Here is a 22929-nt window from a genome sequence, read left to right on the forward strand (position 1 = left end):
TTAGTTCTAAAATTATGTTTCCAATATAAACGTTTAAAAAAAATTCCAATGACGTCATATTTACAGCAACAGCAAACTCTAAGCACAGCGAACACCCCCAAAAATCAACCAATAGGATCTTGGAATGTAAACGCTCTGACCAATCAGAAGTCTCGATGTTTGTTAGGCGTTTTTACCCAACCTGCAGGTTTCCAGGCGTTCAGTTCTGTCAAAATCTGCTCCAGTTAAAAAAAAAGCTAGCGTCGCATGATTGTAGTAATGACACAGTGGATGTACACCGCTGATGCAACTTTCTGCTTGTCCTCTTTCTTCTTTAACTAGCGGAAGGTAAGAAATGAATCGACGTTAATGTTCTTTAGCAACGCAGTGCGCTAATGCTAACGTGCGATGATGTGTCAGTGAAGCTATGTGGGAAATGGGATATATACCGGTTAGGTTAAGCTTATCCTAATAAAGAAATTGGATTAAATAGCTCAAAACAGCTCACTTTTCTAAACCAGAACATAAGGGCAATGAATTGGGATGCAGCCAACATGGAAAGCTAACCAGCTCATAACATTGGGCTAACTTGGCATGTTACATAATCCTGATGCTTAGTCAACGTTACGATCCTCCCCTATTAACGTTAGTGCATTTTCTCCACATAATATAACCCATATGCAAAGTCTAAATCTAAGAGTGTCGATCTTATTTGCAGAGCCTTGTCATATCTGTCAACTCAGCTGATTTTTGCAGTTTATCTTGGTCAGTAAGTAGGCCAAACTTGCTTTGAGCTTTGCACTTGCAGACTCGGACCCCTCAACTGCATCTTGCAAAAGCTGTTTTTGAAATGTGGTGTGTATGTGTAAACAGAAGTTTAATTTAGGTGCTCTTTCATTGATCATGCTCTTTCTTCCTCAGGTGCACTCTACAATTATGGAGTTTTGAAAAGCAAAGTGAGAATTTTGGGGGGAAAGGGGGCCTTTCCCCTCAAATTTGGTGGTTGGACTGCTGGATGAGAAGGTCAGAGGGTTGTTGATACTGTTGCCTTTTGTAAATTATTTAAAGAGTACATAGAGGAAAAACTATTTTTGCAAACATTGAAATGTACGATTTTGTATAAAACACATAGGACGTTTCGTATTTATTGAATTCTTGATGCCATTGTATGCTGCAAGCACCTTAGGTTGTGTTCACTTTGTGGTCGAAATGGTGGATTGAAGCAAGTCACACAAAGGCTTTGGGGTCGCTAGGGTGCGGTGGAACCTCAACACAAGCACAATTCTAGCACTCCAAAACCATCTCGACCTTTTGTTGTTACATTTTTTTTTTTTTTGTCAGCTTATGTACTTTTTTTCTTCTTGGAGGGCAGCTCTGTTACAAAACACATTTTAACTGATATAGTTTTGGGTTATATCCCTGCATTGTGTTGTTTTTGAGTTTCTTTACAATTGTGGGTGGTGGGCTGTCAGAGGGACTGTGTAATAAGAAAGGGAGGAGGGTTCGCTGCGAGGATTCGGCGGAGGTCAGGATGAGTCTGGCACTGCCGGACTGCAGCCCCAAATGCCGCTCACTGCAGCATGCGGACGAGGTGGTAGCAGCACTGACGGGTGGCTCTGAGGGGCAGCTGCGGGCCTTCTTGACCTCACACTGTCACAATGCGGCCACCTTGCGGGATGCCTTTGGTCGCACAGCCCTGCACCTGGCAGCCTCGCTGGGTAAGAAGGCCCTGCTGGAGTGGCTGCTGGAGAGTAAGAGTGCTGATCTGATGGTGAAGGATAAGGAATCAGGCTGGACCGCTGTGCACCGCAGCGCCTTCTACGGACAGATCCACTGTCTCATTTCTCTGGTCAAGGTATGTGTTTAAGGTGGACCACCTAAACATGTTCTGTTTTTTATCAAGCGTCAGAAATAAAGCATATAAACAAGGTAAAGCCAAACGGTGCCAAAAGTGTAGCGCGTAAAGGTCATTTCCAAGAATTTGACCTCCATCTGAGCTTTTGTTTCTTAACTTTGTTTCAGCATGGCGGACTCCTCTCCACTCAGGACAAGGAGGGTCTCTCTGCTCTGGACCTGACAATGAAGGACCGACCAACACATGTTGTGTTTAAAAACACTGGTAAGAAAAACTGATGCCCTCTGCACATGAGTTGACATTGTACACCAATATGATGCAGTAGTAACTCCTTCAGTTTTGGGCTTGTCAAGAGGCTTATGAGCGTCATGGTGACTCATTTATTTCACATTTGTACATGCATGAGATTGAATTCTGCCTGTGCAATATCAGATTTCCTTCTAGCCATTAGGATGTGTTTTCACAATATATATCACAAGAGGACTTCCTGGAAGCTGAGCAGGACATCCTCTTTCTAATGGTAGAAAAAACCAGTGGTTTAAGTCAAACTTTAGGAGGAGACAGTGTTGCGGCTGTGCTGGTGATTGTGTTTTTTCTTCCGCTTTACAGACCCAACTGAAGTATACACGTGGGGAAACAATACCAATTTCAGTCTTGGGCATGGTAATCAGGAGAGCCGACAGCACCCTGAGCTAGTCGATGTGTTTGCCAGGACTGGAGTTTACATCAAGCAGGTAGGCTAACAACACACTGTTGTTGTCTCAGATCTCTGGGGAATAAGAGAGTGTTTTCCACAATCCTGTCGAGACTTCAGCTGAGGGCTTCCCCACCCTGAAAACCCCACTTGCATGCGCCTCCGTCACACCAATTATGGCCTGAAGCTTAGACTCTGTGTGAACATGTGTTACATGAAAAAAAGCCAATGCACATGGGCTCTTCAGATAAGGCACACCACCTAGGTAAACCAGCAAAAACACCCCCTCCCCAGTGTCCTGTATTACACAACTGTCTCCTTAGGGTAGATGAGCATTTGTATTAAAAAAAAAATGTTTTTCCTCTAAGCATGGCTCATACTTTCTTGGTGAAACCACAGCTGTGGGAATATTGGCATTGCTTGAGAGGTACAAATTGTATTTCTTTTTATAAATGAAGTAAGTTGTGATACAGCCACAGTATTTTAGGCATGGTTGTTCTTAGTTATATTTGGACTGGAGGTGGAATATAAGAAAAAAAGATGCTTCGGTTGGCATCAGAGTCAAACAGAGGGCAGAGTCGGTGTGTCAAGTATGGAGCGATTGGGTTTGTCTTCTTCTTTGTAGTCTTAATTTGTGACTTTGTTGAGCTGGTGTGTGCATGGTTAAGCCATGCTGCCAGGCTGTGCCAGCCTGGCTACAATTTCATGCACTTGTCATGTGAATGCTCTTAGTGTGATTAATACAGCTGCTGGCACCAGTGCAGCTACCCTCAATAGTGTTTGTACACACCAGATGCTGGTTATACTAGATTAAGCAACGCATAATGACCTGTTCTTAAGACCTGGCATTTGTAAGCAGATATGTGGTTTGTGCATTTGGTATGAAAAGATTGATCTGGGCTTACATGTCACTATTTTATTACTGTTTACAGAAGAAACCCTGTGTTTTGTTTTTTTTTTGGCCAGCTGCACTTGTCATGCAGAGTAATTTCATGAAGCGTAGAGAACAGATGGATCTCATTTCATGACCACACAATGACCCAGTGGCACAGCATATAGTCTTTGTCTTTCTAGTCCAATCCAGCAGGTGCCAGAGGTTAAATATTAATTCCACAATGACATGTTTTTAATTAAATGAACCACTATGATGTGTACGCGTGTGTGTGAATGTCCACATCAATGTGATACTTTGGGAAACATCTCTGTGCTCTGTTGAAGGCTTGAGGGGAGCAATGTATTAGTAATGATGTTTGCTTTTCCACTTGTGCCCTGCCCTTTATTGGCATAGTGTTTTACCATCACTACAAGAGGGCTTGGCTGAGGGACATGGAAAGAGATGCACCACAGCCTCTGCTATGAGGTCAAAATTACAATAACAAGAGTCTTAATCAGCACAAAACAGTACCTCAGACACACATTCAAGACATCACACTTATGTTCATGTTTAATCTCCTTCTCCTTTTAGGTGGTCCTGTGCAAGTTCCACTCTGTGTTCCTGTCTCAGAAAGGCCAGGTGTTCACCTGTGGGCATGGACAGGGAGGACGACTTGGTCATGGAGATGAACAGACTTATCTGGTAAGTCTTCCTCTGGCATCATGTAGGTACAACCTTATATAAAAGTAACTGAACACTGATATATTCAGCGGTGGTTCAGTGTGTTATCATTCTTTGTGAACTGAAAAAAGAAAACACGAAGGAATGTTAAGTTTAGGCTTACATATCAGGGCTTTAAATACTACCGAATGTTACTAATTTATTTATCAATTTCAGCCAGTCATGTTGTCCAAAACTGATTAAAAACATTGTGGTTCCTCCCTCACCACAGCTACATAAACAGAGTCTGTAAAATCTGCAATGAAATATTCCTGAAAGAGCTGCTGATCCTCTCACTCAGTTTCAGACTGGAGATGAGTTTAGTTAGTTAGTGCAGATTCAGTGTCTAAACGCTAGTCTTGATGTGTCTCCATTCTGAGAAGAAGACATTCCTGTTTGGAAACTGATTGTTTTGGTGTGAAAAGTGAAAGTGAAAGGAGCGTTGGCTCTTGGAACGTACAGTCTAAAAGATGTTCGTGCCACAAAATGATAAGGCACGGCATCGGTGGTGGCTGAGTTAAAAGGCAAAAAAATGTCTTTATCAGTTTAGGTGGAGCAGGCACCGTCATCTTCTCCGCAATCCATGTTGGATAATATGAAAAATAAGTGATTTGCTCGATGTAAATAAGGAGAGTCTCATGTGAGTCCCTGCATGAAAAATCCTGTTTTAACTTCACTTACATTTTTGCCATACACCATCTCACCTCATATAAAACATCAAATACATTTATTGTGAAGTAACTGTTGAGTTAGTATCAACAGTAGTTTCATGCATTACAGCATAAGTCTGGAGTTATCTGTTGTTTTCTTATTGTCAACAAATCTTGCGAAAAGACTGAAAACCATCAATGTGTTAGTCCGTCTCTTAATACTTTCTAACTTTTCTGACCCGTCTGTGGCTCTCAGACCCAAGCCCTTTCAGCTCCACAGGAGATGTAAATGTTTAAAAATAGGTAAAAAAAAAATCTATAGTTTTATTTTTAAACAACTGGGAAATGTAGTTTTTAGCAAAGATTACTCAAACAGGGCTAAATCATGTATTTGTTGTGGACTATTTTAAGCCGTGGATTAATACACATTTGATGCATAGCATTTGTAGCAGCAGGATGGTTTATGTGAGACTGATTCAAAATAAACTGCAGCGTCCATGTTGATGTTAATGAAAGAACATCTGACCAAGTGCAACAGTGTGACATGTTTTAATCGTTTTTGGACAACAATAGATCTTTGTGCTCTCTGGCTTTGAATACACAGAAAATACTATCTACTAGGATCAATTCATTGTTGGAAAACTACAGGACTCCTGCTCTGACAATGCCATTTAAATGACTGATAGTTTAAATAAGGCAGTACTGTACACAGGATTGCTCTTGTGCACAAAATGTAGGCAAAGTACTGAGTCACAAGTAAATGTAGAGGAAACAATCTTCAATACCTCTTATTGGTCAAACCCAAAGAGACCTCATTAAACTGTTTAGCAGTGAGCTTGGGCTGTTGAAATGTCTGTTTTTTTCCTCATTTTTTTCACTATGTTGTCACTCAGGTTCCTCGGATGGTGGAGGGTCTGATGTCCCACCACTGCTCCCAGGTGGCAGCGGCTAAAGACCACACGGTAGTGCTGACAGAGGAAGGCTACGTTTACACTTTTGGCCTCAACACCTTCCACCAGCTAGGTTTGGCTCCTCCTCCAGCCTCTGCACATGTTCCTAAACAGGTAGGATGTAGCAGATGATGGTGAGGAGTGATGAAGATGGGCAGCATGTAACAAGCATTGTTTGTAAGCTAAATGAGATTGAATCACTGTGGTGTATGAAATGATAAATATGAAGTTTTCTTAAATCAGTTGTCTGTTTAATAGGGTGTATGTGTCTTTTGGAGATTTAATAGTATTTTTTTTGTTTGTAGGTGTTCTCCAAGACGCTGAAAGGGAGGACAGTGATTGGAGTTGCAGCAGGAAGGTTCCATACAGTGCTGTGGACCAGGGAGGCTGTCTATACAATGGGACTCAATGGAGGGCAACTGGGTAAGTCTCAACATTGAAACGTCCTTTAAACATCACTATAAATTTAGTGATGTTTCTTTCTGATGTGACTGAAGAACTGATGTAAATCTGAGCACGTGAAGATGAAACTCACAACCTGCGTTATGCTAAAGTGTTACCATGCCAGAGTAAAAGGAGAGAGTCAAACATTTTGCAGGCATATCTCCCATAGTGAGTAATGATCTTGATGTCATGGTAGAATTATTATTTTTATTGATCTATTTTTTTTCAGTAAAATGCTAGTATTGGATATATATTTGGACAACTGGATATAGTATTAATGCATAGTATCTATACTTAATTGTGATTTGATTTTCAGGTTACCTGCTGGACCCCAACGGGGAGAAATGTGTGACAGCTCCTCGGCAGGTATCAGCCCTGCACCACAAGGATGTTACCATAGCAATGGCTGCTGCAAGCGATGGAGCAACAGTAGTTGTGACAGAGAAGGGGGACGTCTACCTGTTGGCTGACTACCAGTGCAAGAAAATGGCTTCAAGGTGAGTAAAATAATAGGACTTAAACCACCTCCTCATTACACAGAAAAACTAGACTGAGTCAATCTTATTTTCTCGAAGCAAGTAACATTTTGAAAGCAGGGTGACAGTTCATTGATGTTTTTGTTATAAGTGCAGTTAAACAAATTGTTATTGTCCTGTTATACACTGTCTGAGATATGAAAATACTACATCACATGCACAGTGTGTAAATTCCCTGTTTCAGCCCACGATTCATTCATAAGAAACAAAACACTGCACCTTAAGATGTCAGACAGAGACCAATGATGCAGGTAGTTGTAAGCCATATGTAAAAATATGTAACATAATGCCTTGCTTATAGATGGAAGTGGTACGTGCAGCCTGTTCAAACCAACAGGGCACTGTCGCTCTGTATCACACTCATACTGAGCTGCATGTGAAGGCAGATTTTTGTTTGGGAGCGCCTGCGGTACTCTAATCAGACCTAATTTGAATGACAGCTGATAGCAAATCACCCGTTAAATTGACAGCTTTGTGCTCTCATCTTCTTCTCTGATTGGCATTGTGTAGTTCTGTGACTATGCGGAGAGGGAAGTAGGGCCAGGAATGCACCTTTCTATTAAAAAACACAACACTGAATTTTAACTGTATGCAAATGAAATCAACTGATTATTAAACGAGCATCCTTCACCCAGCAATGTAGATCTTAACCCATAAGTAAGCAAAGTGATTAATGTAGTACATTATACTTAAATACTGACAAGAGTATGTCATTCACATGTATGTCTGCGTTGTATATTTTCGTTTCGGTGATGTCTGTAACATAACTGTTATGCAATCATGACCGAAAGTTTGACAGATGCACCTTTGAATGTGACAGTTAATATTCTTTTTTTCTGATGAACTTTTTGGCTTTGTTCTGTTCAGGCAGCTCAACATCAAGAAGGTCCTGGTCAGCGGCGGGAGTCTGGACCACCGTGTGGATCCACAGATTCTGAATGAGGGAGGAGGGCAAAAGGTGGCCATCTTGGCTTTAGATGAAGCTGGGAGGGTAAGTGCATTCAATAAGTATAAATGGAAATGCTTTTCATTTTGCTTTTGAGGCACCTGGTAGGGAGAAATCAGTTATGGAGCAACAGAACTGTGGGTGAATCTCACTTCTGCCTCAGTTTCTAAATGTTGACATTGTTATTTTTAACATTGCTTTGCTTCCCCGATTGTTATCTAACCTATGGCGCATAGTAGACAGTTATACAATCCCAAACCAGTCTTTCCTATACGAGGTGCTGTAGATGAAATAGTGACTAAGACTTGTCTATGTAACTTTTCATAAATTCTCTCTCTCTTGTATTTTTCCACCTCTGTCAGGTGTTTTGCTGGCGTTCTTCCGGCTGCTCGGTGAGACAGTGCCGGTGGGCATATGGGCGTCAGGTTTTCATGTCGGACATAGCGCTCAGCAAAAACGGCATGATGTTTGTGACTCAGGAGGGGGAGGGCTTCAGTGGAGTGTGGGCCGGAGAATATAAGAAGTACGGAGAGAAGAAAGGTGAGGAATTTAGGAACATGGTATACTGAAACACTGAGTTGGCAAAATGTTTTGCTATAGTTATTTCTTTTGATGCTTGCATTGATCGCATCCATCACTTCATTTGGTCTGACAGTAAAATAAGAATGTGTTTATCATTTATTGCCAATGATGTTTACAAACTGCTTAATAAAAAGACTGACATAAGTTTTTATTCTATACAGAATATAATTCTAAATCTGATCTGCATGCTTCTTGTAATCTTGCAGACGTCAGCGTCGAGGTTTGTGGCCACTCAGACGCTGGCACAGTGTACGAGCGAATTCGTCTGGAGAAACTGCCCTACGTCCACAGAGCTGTGAACATCACCATGGACTCTAAAGGTCGAAATTTTGGAGTGCTCCAGGCCGACCCCAAAACAAGGTACATCATCTCCCTCGATACAGAGAAATACTGCACACAATCGAGTAAAGAAGTCATAAGAAAGAAAAAAATTGCATTATAAGCTGACAGTCCATTAGTTCAAAAAAAAAAAAGAAATCACCAAAATGTTTTTTTTTTATACCAGTGGAGTACTGCCTGAGAGAAATAAAAAGATAAGCAATTTTTAGTATATGTTTCTTCTTTATCATCTTCCTCATTCAACTAACATGCTTTTGATCATCCTCACTGGAATTAAAAAAACTATAAGTGTCTTATTACTGTTACTTTGACTTGCTCTTTACAAGCTGGGGGGCGGCTGTGGCTCAGGAGGTAGAGCGGGTCGTCCACTAATTGGAAGATTGGCGGTTCGATTCCCGGCTCCTCTAGTCCACATGCCGATGTGTCCTTGGGCAAGACACTTAACCCCAAATTGCCCCTGATGGCTGTGCCATCAGTGTATGAATGTGTGTGAATGGTTAGCTTCCTCTGATGGGTAGGTTGGGACCTTGTATGGTAGCCCCTGTACCCATTCAGCGTATGAATGTGTGTGAATGGGTGAATGTGATTCGTAGTGTAAAGTGTGTGAATGGGTGAATGTGATTCGTAGTGTAAAAAGCGCTTTGAGTGGTTGGAAGACTAGAAAGGCGCTATACAAGTACAGTCCATTTACCATTTACCATTTATCCTTGTGGCTAAGCATGTGTTGACAAACCATCTAAATTTAAAACTACTAAGTAGTAAAGGGGAAAAGAGTATTCAGAGAAATGACAGAATATCTAGATCTAGACATGATCAGCATTGAACAGGTTGCTCTGCCATCTAGAGGTGGAAACCTGGACCTTCTTATCAAGAGGTAAAGCATAGAAGATATCTACTTTAAAAGCCTTGTTTCCCCAGTGACTCTGTGATGATTTAAGACCAAATGTTATGTTGTCATATTTAGTCAGTTGGGTATAACTCTAAATAGAGGAATATTTGTCTTATCTTGCTTGAGTGTCGTTATCTTTATTTTTAGATCTTTTCCCTGCTGATAACATACTACTTTACTGGAGTCATGGAAGCTTCTCACCCCTTTTTCTATGATACTATTAATCATATCGCTTGATGTTTCCACCCTGTGCAGCTTGTATGAGATTCCCAGCATTTCTCCATCCTCCTTCTCCCAACACTTCCGGAGCCTCTTGGATGAGGCGGATGAAATGGACAGCATACACGATGTGACGCTTCAGGCTGGTGATCGCACCTTCTCGGCCCACAAATACATCCTGTCCATGAGGTCCGAGTTCTTCCGGAAACAGTTCATGGCCGAGTGCCGCGAGATCGACGAGGAGCTCGATAGAGAAGTGAGGAAGAGTGAAGACGCCGTGGGCTGTGATTTACTCATTTTGGAGAAGGTCCCACCGGACATGCTGGAATATGCCCTGCACTTCATCTACACAGACTCCTGTGAGCTGTTGGTGCACGGGGCCCGACCGAGAGCCTCAATGGCCCTGACAGGACAAAACCAGGTGAGGAAAAGAATGAAATCTTGGGCCATCATTCACCTAACTGTTAGGATGGTGTTACTATGTGTGCCTAACCCTTAAAGAAGTGTTACTGCAAAGTTTAGAAGGACTAACATGATGCATATCCCTTAAAAGCTGTATTCCAGTTCCTCATCTACAGTGGGTCTTTGGTTAGAGAGATAGACACAGATGCTCAGTATCAGGCACAGTTGCAGAAACAGGTGTATCAGCTTCCTACTGTATGTAAGTAGGTATGTACGTATGTTATATGGAATAATAATCACAATAATAAACAATAGTGAGTCAATATAACAGTAAAACTGACACAAATCAATACAAACTGTCACATTAGCATAACTTAGCATTAGCATGCTACAGTCACAAGTTAGCCTTAGCGCATTAGCTTATTAGTAGTGGTGTGAAAATGGTTTGGCTTTAGTCTACTCAAAGAAATATAACTGGGAACAAACAAACTCTCTCATTAGCTCAAAACACAGTAAACCATGACCACAAATCACCAACGTAGCTGAAACATGTTTACTTAACAAACTTCCAGCTGCTCATTCACGCATACAGTGTTCATTCCTTGGCAGTCTCGAGTGCAGATTTTTGACCCCAGTCCTCGCTGAGTCATCCTACCTAATACCTGTCAGTTTTTCCCTTATTTACCTGGTTAATACTGTGGGAATTCAGTACAGTTACCTCTCATTCAGCTGTGGTTATTTCATGAAGCGTGTGTTCCACTCACTCGCTCTGTTGTCTTGGCCAGGATTCAGAGCAGGAGAGGCTTATCAGCAGCCTGCAGGACTTGGGCCTCAGAGGTCGCTCAGCCCTCGAGGTGTACCGCTCCCTCCCCCCTGCAACCAAAGGAGATGGTGACAAGGCCAAGAGCAAGGGCTCCAAGCCTGCTAAGAAGGGGAAAGGAGGCAAAGGTGACAAGGCCGGAGCTAATGAGGGAGGGGCCAATCCTGTGAAAAACTTACAGGGCATTGCAAAGAAGCTGGGCATGGGCAGCCTGTCTGCACGGTGAGAAAACGAGTGTGATCTAAACCCTGACGCGGTATCAGATACGGTGTCATTTCTTGTTAATCGTGCTGTCTTTACTTCCCGACAGACTGGATGGAGTCAAATATGAAAGTGGAAAGATCAATGTTATACACAAAAAAACTGGCAACAAACTCAAATTCAACCAGAAAAAATGGTACGTATACAAGTGTTTATTAATAGTTGTTACGACAGAATAGATTCTAGATAATACATTTGATATGAAAATATCAGTCTACTGAGATTTGTCTTTTTGTGTCTCCACAGCTCCTACCTTTGTGATGTCACCCTGAAATCTGAAGATGGTAAAGAGTTTCCGTGTCACAAGAGCGTGCTCTGTGCGAGACTAGGTAAGATGGGCCAACACTTCATCAACAAAGACACACATACAACAACGTTTCTAATAATGTACATTCATAGAAACTGTAAGTGTGTGTAAATGTATGTAAAATGTGTAGCATATGTGCCATTAGATGTGTAGGAAAAAAAATGAATGGGCCTCACAAGCCAAACAAGTTCTATATCGCCTGTAATCTAAAAGTAGCAATGTTTTTATTTTCGTGTCCGTCTTCTCTGCAGAATACTTCCACAGTATGCTTGGAAACCCCTGGATTGAGGTGTGTTGCTATTTCATGCCGCATCATTCTTTAATCAGTGTGTAAGTGTTTAAAAACCTTAAGATATCATCGCTGTTTCATCGACATAATCATACTATCTTATCTCCCCTCAGGCCACATCCTGTTCTGCACTGGAGATGCCCACTAGCTCAGAGATTCTGCAGGTCATTCTCGAGTATATTTACACAGATGAGTCTCCCACCATTAAAGGTAGCTTCTCATATTTTATGTTGGCTGACAGCACATTTTGAATATGTATTTCTATGATGATGTATTAGTTATAAACACTGAATTTGCATGAACAGTAAAAAGAAATATATTTCCCCTCGACAGAGTCTTTGAATGTAGAGTTTGTCTGCAACGTTCTGGTTGTAGCTGACCAGCTGCTCGTCACACGCCTGAAGGAGATGTGTGAGGTCGTCATCACTGAGAACCGTATGTCCTATCTGTCTTATTCCTTTATCCTTCCTGCAACAGTCGTTTTGCCCTTTTCCTTTATTTTGACATAGTGGTGCATTAATGTCATGTGGAAGTAACAATTTGATAGATTTTGAAGGTTAAAAGCAACAGTTTAAAAGTATGTCATGCTTTGTGGTAGTTTTAAAGCCATCAGAAACACTGTGATAGAGGTTCTCTGCAAACTATGTAGTTCTCGCGTTCCTACAATATGCACTTTATCTGATATGAAATCTGATTTGACTATGTGTTGATTAAAATGAGCGATAAGTGACTGATAATTTGGAAGTTCTTGTAACCTAAATTAATATTGATACATACAGCTGGGGCACAGTGAAGTGACAGTGTTTGAAACACAGTAATAACTACTAACAGAATGCTGTCCATTCTTTTATTCAGTTTCCTAAGAGACTTGATCCGGTGTTGTCTTAAAGTTCAACATGTTGCATCATCTACAGCTGGCCAGTCCATGTGTATTAATATCATAAATATCAACTAAACAACAAGTTTGGCTTAGAATGCAGGAAGCATCAACTACAGATGTTTTCATGCATTTCCTCTTTTAAAAGTTGTGCCTACAAATTATATATGATGTGAATGCAACATTATTATAGAAAAGAAATCAGTAGAAAAGAATATTATCACACATACTTGCATAATTTAAAAAAAATTTTTTTCATGAAGCTGCTTGCTTTGCTCTTGTCAGTGACTCTGAAGAACGCTGCAGAGCTGCTGGAGTTCGCCACCGTGTACAACGCCGAACAGCTGAAACTCTCCTGCCTCCAGTTCATTGTGCTCAACATGGCCGCCCTGCTGGAGTCCAAGTGAGAAACAGAATCATAACCTCGCATGAATCTTGAAAGATCTTTTAATACAATTTGATTTAGAACATTTCAGCTTTTTACTTTATATTGTTTATATATTTATTTATTTATAACTGCACTGCAGTACATTTTGGGGGAAGGGACATTTTGATAAATTCAGCAGGACAAATACTTGCTCCAACATGAGAAAACTAAAAATATTTCCTCTCCTGTTTGTTTGTGTGTGTGTGTGTGTGTGTGTGTGTGTGTGTGTGTCTTCTCTTTGTTGCGTTTGTTGCGTTTTTTCGTGCTGCCCTCAGAGCGCTGGATATTCTTAGTGATGAAGTGCTGGTGGAGCTTTCTGCAGCCTACCGGAGGATGGTGAGTCACCTCACTCCTCCCCTGCAAGCATCCCAGTCTGTGTCATACTTTCCAACACTTTGTTTGTTTATCGTTGGTCTTTTTTTTTCAGTAAAATAGCATGAGAATGTAATACTATTAAACTGTGTCCAAGAAATCTAACAAATGTAACGCATCACTAGAAACTGTTGGGTTTTGGTCTTACAATCAAAGAGACAAAAAACAAAATTTTACTCTTTCAACAATCATACAGAGAGAAATCCATCCTAGAGAGCAGAGAAATCCATTTCTCACACAGTAGCTGCCTCAGGAGACAGTAGCTACAAGACAATTTTTGTCTTGCATAAAAGGAGTGACTCTCGGGAAAAACTCATGTAACTATTGTTTTTGTTCCCATAACTCGCAGCTGAATGCAGCAAATTCTCACACACTCTTTAGAGCTGTGGGAAATGTTCGGGAATAGAAAAGCACCATGAAAGTAAATCAAAATACGCAACGACTAAATAACTCACAACATGTGTTAAACATTGTAGATTAATGTGATGAGCAGTGTCAGAGGCACTCAGGGCGAGATTTTTCCTTTTAAGGCTGCCAATGACGCCCACAGTTTGTTTTAATGTATTTATTTATTTTTGGCACATGGTTAACATTGGAATATTTGGTGTATGAAATCAGTATGCGGTATTTCTATTTCATTTGGAAAATCATTTTTATTTTGTGTACAGTCAATACTTAAGGACACCTTGTTCTGACGATGCTTCACTGAGAGTGAACAATAGTCTATGATAGTGTTTTTAATAGTTTTCCACATATATTACAGATCCCAGCCATGCAAAAGAGGATTATCACCCCGTACCCAGGTGCTCCAGACCTCAGTGTGTATGAGGATGAGGATTTGGACTCGGCGTTCAGCCCCAAACCAGAAGCAGAACTGGATCACTCCTGCAGGTACACAAGCAGAAATCAGTTCCAGTATCTTAGTTTCAAGTCTCGGTGTGCTTGTTTTCTTATTGGGCAGCTGTGCAGAGTTTTGTAGTTTTGTAAATGTCTTAATAGATTACATTTGGTTTTTAAAAAGAAACTCGTGCTTTTACAATCCTCTTCAAATTGTTTTTCTAACATGGGTACAGACTAATGAACCGCAAAGTTGTATTTACTTAAGATATACAGTTTACAAAAGGAGCTAACTAGGATGTCTGCGAGTCCTTGAAAAGCCGCTTTAACATCTTTAAAGATTGTTGGCCCTCAAAAATGTATGTCACTGATTGTATAAAACTGTCCTCCCTCAGGGAAATACTTTTAAAGAAGGCCAAGATGAAGGCGAAAAAGAAACCAAGGCGACGTTCTGACAGCTCAGGGGGCTACACTCTCTCTGATATCATCCAAAGCCCTACTGCTGCAGGTATACTGTACAAACACACACACACACACACAGACAAAACTGTGATGCAATACAATTTAAGGAAAAAAAAAAAATACTATCATGTTACACTCAACACATATTCACACATTATGATAAACTACACCAAAGTCTTTTCTTTATGTCTCACATCCATCAGTTCCCTTTTAAAGCATTTGGTTATTTTTAGGTAATACGTAATAATTTCACTATCACACTCTGTCCCCTCTCAGTGGTTTCCCCGTGTCTGGTGAAGTCAGGAAAGGCCAACTCCACCGAGTCCCTGCAGGAGCTGCTCACGTCGGACTCAGAAGGCAGCTGCATGGGAGTGGGCAGTCCCCGAGACATGCAGTCACCCGTCTTCCATGACAGAGCGGAGGTTAGTATATGATCGCTATAACAATCAGATACATTTACGTCATTAAACAATGACACGTATTTTTATATGTGACATCGTGCAAGTACTAGACGTGTGCTACTTTCTGTTGGTCCATCACAAAATGATTACAAAAAGTAAAACTCCACTTGTGCTCAAGGAACTGCATGATCATGGTAGATTAACAGAAATTGGCTTGCAGGTAAACAAGTGTTTGTTATTATAATCAGTGGTAGGTGAGGTTTAATAAAACAATGTTATAAAGCCTGCACAGCTAGACTGAAGGAGCTAAAGTTACATTCGTTCATTAGAACCGGTCTGTTTCTCATCGGCAGGATGAGAAGGCTTTCAGTCAGAGGCTAAAGACCCCACCCAGCACCCCGACCTCCCTGAGGAATGGCCTCCCAACTCCCCCCAACTCTGCTCCACAAATCATCCCCAAACTCCTTCCCAGGTAAGATGGACTGGACTAAATCTTACTGTTTTACTCTTCTTCTCCCTATAAAAACGCTGGAGGCAAAACGTTCACAAGGCAAAGTTGACTTATTTTATATGCTTTGAAAAGCAGGTTTGAAATTTGATACAAGGTTTCTGATGAAATCTGGTATTAGGAAATCTGGTATAACTCTGACTTCAACAACAGACCTAATATCCTCCCACTTCATTTTGAAGAGGAGGTTTGGAGAAAGAAGCAAATTTTTCGACCATAGTTAATAAAAAAACTTTTGTAAATTGAGCTGTATGTCCTACGTAGAATGTGTGACTGTGTTATTACAATCTGCAGTCCTGCTCGTCCGCCCCCGGTCATGGATCTGAGAACCATCATGGACATGGAAGCCAACTCTCTGCAGCCCCTCGGAGCAACTCCTAAAAGCCCTGGAAGGTACAAGACGTGAGGAGATGATTTACAAACAATTTACAGTGACTGTTTACTCTGTACTGCAACACATGACTGACCTTTTTTTTTTTTTTTCACTGTTATTCACTTCAACTAACTGCACATAATTTTCCGCCTGCCTGCAGTGTCAGCACCATCAGCAAGCACTCCCCTGTTCCCACTAAACTGTCCCAGAAGCAGAGGAAGATGCTGGCCATGGCCAACAAGGAGGCCAGTGTGGAGTCCACGGCATCCAAACCCGCCCCCATAGTCACCCCATCCAAAAGCAGCAGTGGGAAGGCCTGGTGAGTGAACCCGAATATGGAGACCACTGACACAACACGTCATGAAATAACTTCCTGGTTCCTCTTGATGGGTTTATAGTCTCACCGGTGTAACAGATAGTTTCGTATATCTACAAGTTAGAACTAGATGGGTGCTAAACAGAGATGGGTCATACAAAAGAAAATGCATTTTATAGTAGTTCCTGTATTTAATGATGACTTTTTATTTAAAAAGGTTGTCAGTGGATATTTGTCACCATAGTTTTTGTCATTGTAATAAACACTGTCCATGCCGATTCTTGAAACCCATAAAGAAGGTCCACTGAATAGGAGCAGAAGTAGTGAAAGTGCCACCACCTTTTTATTTTGAATCAATGTTTCACGCCCTTCATCTCCATCTTCAGGGCAACAGCAGTCCAGTCCCCGCCCTCCTCATGCTCATTTCGGGCTCTGCTGGAGGAGGAGGAGAACCGCTTGATCAGATTGGGGCAAACAGGAGCTCAGAGGAGCCAGAGTGCCCAGGGGTCCCCTGTCAGTGCTACTCCTACTAGTAGAAGGGTCACATTCAAATGTGCTGACAGCAGCGAGCCAGAGAGACCCACTGGGTAAGAATGGTGCCTTCACACAACACACACCAGAGAGGTCGACCGCATGTAGACTGTACTGCTGTTTACCACTTGGAGGCGCTGTTGAGGTGTCTTCATAAAACTGCTGTTTGGGTTTTTTTTTTTTTTTAAAAAAAAACACCAGCCCCCACATATACTATATATAAATATACAAGATACAGGATACCACATTTAACATATGACTAACCTTATTATAATACTTAATTATTTGTAATTAATTAATTCATTATGATACCCAAAATATAAAGCTTTTTTTTAATCCTGTGGAGCCAAAAACAGGAATAAAGATATGACACAAACACAGTGGTTTTGAAATTAAGACATAAAAAGGGAAGTAAAAATGAGTGTCTTCATAAAACTGCTGTTAAAAGCACCAACTCACACACATGCACACAATATATGCACAAGATACAGTATACCACTTTTAACTTAAAACTAACCTTATTATAATACTTTATTTAACAAAAACTTAATTTATATTTTTCTTAATTATTTTTCTCATCTCTTCAGCTCCAAAAAATACTCAAAAATTAAGCTTTTTTTTTTAATCTTTTGGGGTTATTTGGAAATTAAAAACAGGAATAAAGATGTGACACAAACACAGTGGTTTTGAAATTAAAACACAAAAAAGGAAGTAACAATGACTGATTCCCCAGTGACAGTGGAAAAAAAAAAAAAACTAAGTGTGGATGGACAGGTTGTCGAATGTAAGTGGCGACTGACAGGGTCTCCTCTCGTGAGACAGAAAGAGAGAGGCGTGATCCTCCGGTTAGAGTGAGGCGAACAGCTCTAAATGACCCGGTACAGCTGTGTTGACCTGCCCGCAGACACTGAGTCATCCTGACCTTTACAGCGGCTCCACACAGCTGGACAAACACGGCACACACACATACACACACACACACACACACACACACACACAGGATTGTGAGTTCAAGTCCATAAATATGTATTCTTTGTTGAATTATAGTCCATGAAGACAGAAAACCTTTTGTTCCGTATTATATTTATCTCTGATGCCAGCCCGTGTGAAAGAGACACATAAATGTAATTGTGGAAGTGATAGTCACAATCAGTCTTTTCGTGTGATGAAATAACATGTTCCTAGTTTTTTTGTAAGTGCGTCTGATATTTTATCTGATATGATACTTCCTCCGCTGTATGTTTTTGCCCACGCTTCATGCTGCAATCTCTAGAGAAGACCACTAGATATTAAACAGTTGCGTGAGTCACTCTAGTGAAGCCGGTGATGTTAATCAGAATCGATAAGGGCAGCCCTCATGTCACACCACATCATACAGAACAGGGAGCAGGTTTCAGGTTCCTCGTGGTATTTGGATGAGCCGAGAGACAGACGACTTCAAGGCTCAGGAAGCAGCAGTAGCAGCCTCGTATATTCTCACATCTGCCTTCTGGGACCCTGTTTCCATATCCAAAGTCAAAATTAATACAGATGCTTTTATAATATTTTCACTTTGATTGAATGTCAACTTTTTTTTTTTTTTTTGCTTCGCTTACGTCTTCTGTGAATGTTTCCAGAGGTGTCTCTTTACATACATAGACTCTACTTTCCATACTACTTTAACATGCATCATCGTGACTGAAAAGGAACATTTTTGGCCACAAGAAAAAAAAGACATCACTTTAAGCACACACAAATCAGACTGCAGGGAGCTCATGTCATTTGCGTGACATGTTGTATTTTATATGTTGAATAGATGTTCAGGATCATCGTGGATAAGGGGAAGCAATACAAGTTTAGTTTTAGAGTCAAAGAATGTAAATATTCTGAGAGGAGGACATGTTCTGCAGTCTGGTTTTTGAGAGAAAGAAATATTACGTGTGTGTGTGAAGGCAAAGTTATTTATACAGCACAATCCATACACAAGGCAGTTTCAAACATTTAAAACTTCAGAAGATGTGGGAAACAAACTTTAAAAGACTGACTTTAAAAATGTGAACATGTGTACACATTTAGAGGCAGTTCTGTGATGAAACTGAAGGCAGAAAAACAAAAAAAGCTATAAAGACAACATATGAAAGCAGCAGAGAATAGAGTTTTAAACCTGCTTTTTTAAAGGGCATTCAGAGTTGGGGCACAGCTTAACAATCTCTGGTAATTTGTTCCACAAGTGTGGTGTATAGTGACTGAATGAAGCTTCACTCTTTGGAACAGCAAGCTTATTTTTGCAGAATCTCGCAGATCTTACAGGTCTTGGTGTCTCACATTGTACAAGCAGGTCAGTGATATATATATTTGGGCCAAATCATTTACTGATTTAAATGGTCTGAAGAACTGGTGAGACGTACTCTTTGTCTTTGCCGAGTTTTTTTTTTTTTTTAAGAAGATGAGCACCTGTGTTGCAGACTACAGAAAATTAACTTCAGTTTTGTCCCTTTAGAGTAGAAGAAACTTTTTGGACATCCAGTTATTAATAAGGTCAATGCTCTGAATCAGTTACTCAGGATGGAAGTCATCAGAAGAAAGTCACATGGAAAGCTGAGTATTGTCTGTGTAATTATGATAGGAAATACTGTTATTGTGAATCATCTTACCTCACCGAAGAATGTGGGGATTAAATAAAACAGGACCAAGAATTGGACCCTGTGGAACGCCTGATGAAGTCGTGTATTTAGACTTTAACTCTCCATTAAAGATGAAAAAAGTTTTGTTCTTGTAAATATGATTTAAACCTGCGTAGGACTGGTCCCATTAGTCCTACCCAATTTTCCGGTCTATAAACAATGTTTTTTAATACACTGTATCAAATGCAGCACTGCAGAAGAACAAGAATTGATGTCTTGCCTGTATCTAAGCTTATTTAAAACAACAGAGAGTAATACTACCCATCCTCACTCTCTCTCTCTTTAATTCATCTGTCTCTCCCCTCAGGCCCTGGGTGCTGGGAGCAGTGGGTAGCCCCCCCCTCTCCTCTCTGGTGACCTTTGCTTCCATAGTGGAGGAGGAGAAGCAGCAGGAAGCCGCACTGATCCGCAGCCGAGAGAAGCCGCTGGCCCTCATCCAGGTAACACGTCTTGTCCGTGTGCGTTAGTGCTTACACACTCACCTACGCACACACACACACTCCTGCCACGACTGAATGTGTGAGTGAGTGACTACGTGCTTCAGGGTGATATTGCCACTGCACACGTCTCCTCTCATTCCTTATCTGGCAGATGTTTATCTAATGAACATCATACTCTATACAGTGCTAGTTAGAAATAAGGTGCCTTCAGTTGTGTCTTTTGACAGCCCTCTCTGCTCCCCTCCAGCTGCTGCCAGGCTTCTGTCAGCGCCTTCATAAAGCACTTTTTTCCCCTGCGGCTTTCTGGTTACCATTATGTAAAACACTCTTATTATCATCAAGCTCTCAATGTCAGCATTTTCTCCTTTCAACCTCAAATAAAGTGTGGGTTTTTTTGCCCACAATACCCCCAATTTTGTCTCCTTTTCTTGTCTATTTCTGTCTCTCTAGATTGAAGAGCGGGCCATCCAAGACCTTCTGTTCCATTATAAGGCGCGCGACAACCCCGATGAACTGATAGTGGTGGAGAGGTCTTCCCGAGGTCCCATGGCAGCCCCAACCTGGAATAAACACTGATGTTTGACAGCACAGCCGCTACATAACATCAAAGTGAGAACATCCCCTGCAGTTGTCACTCAGTATTGTTGGCAGCTTCCCCCGAAATATCATCAGCTTCATCACATCCGTGTTGAGATGTACCTTCAGACTCACCCAGCCCTGGTTGGGACGGGTCTGATGCAAATCTTGTTTCTGCAGTGTTACTTCAAGTTTTATTTGATTGCTGCTCAACATTTTGTTTGTTTGTTTGTGTGTGTGAGAGTGAAAGAGAGAATAAATGTTCATAATAACTGAATGTGGTCCTGATGAGACGTTTTGGGCTTGGGGTTACTTATGCATTTCTATTTTTTTTTTTGTTGTTGGGGTTATGTATCGCTTGGCAAACTAATAATACAAAATGTAAACAACCTTCCCAAATAAATATTATTAGTAATGTGAAGTTGAAGTTGCCAAAGAAACGAAAAGAAATGGAGATGTTCAAACCACTAAATGGGTCCAAACTCCATCACCTCGAGGGCTTGTATGTATGTGTGTTAAACCAGTGGAAGCTCTCAGTGATTAAGAAAGTAATAGTGCCAATTATCAACTGTGGCAGAGCATCAGCTGTACTTGAGAAGTAAATTGAGCTGTTTACCAAGGCAGTACGTTTAGTTTCTTTTTATGGTCCTTTTTTTTTTTTTTTTTCTCCATTAAAACCTACATTGCTTTGATTGGTTGCTTCAGCTGGTTTGCAGTGACATGCTAATCTCGCTGGAATCAGTAAATGTGTATTTAATATGAATAAAATGCATATTTGTCATATTTAAAATGCTTTATTTCCTGCAGTTGAATGCTCAGTTGGGGTTGATTGTGTGGAACTGGCTTTCTAGCCTTTTGAAGTAAGTGTTTTAAAGGAGATGGTGTGCCTTTATCCAATAATGACCACATACAGCAGCTAGAGGATCATTTTTCTTCTTTATTTTCTTTCTTCATTATTTAGTTATTCTCTTTTTTTGGAGCCAATGTCAGCTGTGTAGTTACCTCAGTTTTGGACCATGTAATCTCATCTTCAGATGATTGTGTGAGTGTGTGTGAGAGAGAGACTTAAGGATGTGAAGAGAAAATGGCATGCAATAAAATATCTCACCTGTGCAATGACCCTGTCTCTTGTCAGTGTTTCAGTGTGATTAGATTGCAGTGGACAAAATGAAAAGGGAGACAAATTTAATTTTCTCAATTATTCCCTTGCTTTATCTTGCTGTCTTTTTTTATTGCAGAAGCTCAGTCCTTTACTGGAAAATGTGGCTCTCACAGCATCTAATAAAGATAACATTTAATCTGCCTGTCTCCTGACACGTTTGCTGCCCTGCATGAGCAAACGACCATTATCAAGTCTCAGCCTCTGATTAACTATGATGACCCTGATCCGAACGGAGAGTGTGGCGATTTAGGGACTTTATTGGCTGTAATTACAGGTAGAGCATCACATCGGAAGTCAGGGAGAGATGGCTCGTGAGGGAAATATTAATTACAGATTAGGATCTGTTAGCCGGTGCAGAGATAACACATGAATTAAAGCCTTGGAGAGAAAGTCTGCCTCTTTGCGTCACACCACAATGGGCCAGATTGATACCACAGGTCTGGAAACCAATGTGGAATTTTATAAAAGGATTGATCTTCCTTGAGTGTCTGTGCTCTGAATATAAATATAGTGTGTTTGCAGGTACTGTCGGTGCCACCTGACATCTTTTAAAATTACACTTTCAAGTGTGAAAAAGCAGCCGACATAATGTAGTTGAGCATAATATACTCTTTCCACATTGATTTTTATCTGTGTGGTAGCTGCAGAGCCGTGGTTCCCAACTTTTTTTTTGTTTAGTCAGATGAACTCAAATCCACATTTTCCAAATAAGTTCTTTTGAATTGATTTTAAACTGGATGTTATTTAAATTCCCCCCTCCACTCAAAAATGTGTTTTTCTTCTTGTTCCGTCAGCTGGATTATTGAGCTTCACTGTGCAGGATGATGTATGTGCAGTTTGACACTAGAAGGCTGTTTTTACATTCATCTGCTGAAAGTGGAAAGTTTCACCGTGCTCAATGAAAATCGGAGTTTAAGTGGCGGGCCCATGAGCAAGATTTGTGACATCACAACTAGTTTGGAAGTCAGTCTTGGTCCAATATGCAACTTATTGGGATTTTTAATGAGAGAGAAGGAGTAGGCTAGATGCCATTTTAAGGATTTAAATAAGGTAATTATACATTTTTTGTAGAAAAAAACATATCAGACACACATTATTTTATATGTATTAATACATAATGGAAGGTATATATTAATGATATTAAAGGGGATATTCTTAAGGTACTTTTTCATAGAAGTGAACTGTCAATGTTTAGGTCAGTTTGGTTACATTTTTGGTATATAACTAC

At 40.7% G+C, this 22929-nt stretch overlaps 1 protein-coding gene across 2 annotated transcripts; it reads left to right on the forward strand.

Annotated features, from left to right (window-relative positions):
* Nucleotides 1–148: 148 nt before the first annotated feature.
* On the forward strand, nt 149–21658 carry ibtk (inhibitor of Bruton agammaglobulinemia tyrosine kinase). Of its 2 annotated transcripts, none has more exons than XM_044358563.1 (29): nt 149–327; nt 901–1834; nt 2002–2098; nt 2444–2568; nt 3994–4104; nt 5666–5836; nt 6028–6145; nt 6483–6663; nt 7570–7693; nt 8011–8188; nt 8437–8590; nt 9714–10098; nt 10865–11121; nt 11210–11296; nt 11407–11489; nt 11719–11756; nt 11870–11966; nt 12090–12191; nt 12919–13036; nt 13336–13396; nt 14196–14323; nt 14665–14777; nt 15008–15153; nt 15486–15604; nt 15935–16042; nt 16174–16332; nt 16716–16916; nt 19831–19963; nt 20414–21658. In XM_044358563.1, exons 2-29 carry the CDS (start codon nt 1511–1513, stop codon nt 20537–20539), a joined length of 4044 nt encoding a protein of 1347 aa, XP_044214498.1. In that variant the 5' UTR covers nt 149–327; nt 901–1510; the 3' UTR covers nt 20540–21658. The 2 variants fall into 2 exon arrangements, with proteins under 2 accessions (XP_044214498.1, XP_044214499.1); XM_044358564.1 differs by having other exon boundaries at nt 150–327; nt 15935–16033.
* The last annotated feature ends 1271 nt before the right edge of the window (nt 21659–22929 follow it).

The sequence above is a fragment of the Thunnus albacares genome, chromosome 8 (assembly GCF_914725855.1).
Source record: "Thunnus albacares chromosome 8, fThuAlb1.1, whole genome shotgun sequence".
In the NCBI taxonomy this organism is placed as follows: Eukaryota; Metazoa; Chordata; class Actinopteri; order Scombriformes; family Scombridae; genus Thunnus; species Thunnus albacares.

Excerpts from the sequence above, each read along its gene's own strand:
- ibtk (XM_044358563.1), top strand. The coding sequence starts at position 1,511 with ATGAGTCTGGCACTGCCGGACTGCAGCCCCAAATGCCGCTCACTGCAG. Across the intron at positions 2,099-2,443 it reads TGTTGTGTTTAAAAACACTG|ACCCAACTGAAGTATACACG; the intron begins GTAAGAAAAACT and ends TCCGCTTTACAG. Across the intron at positions 11,297-11,406 it reads AAATTCAACCAGAAAAAATG|CTCCTACCTTTGTGATGTCA; the intron begins GTACGTATACAA and ends GTGTCTCCACAG.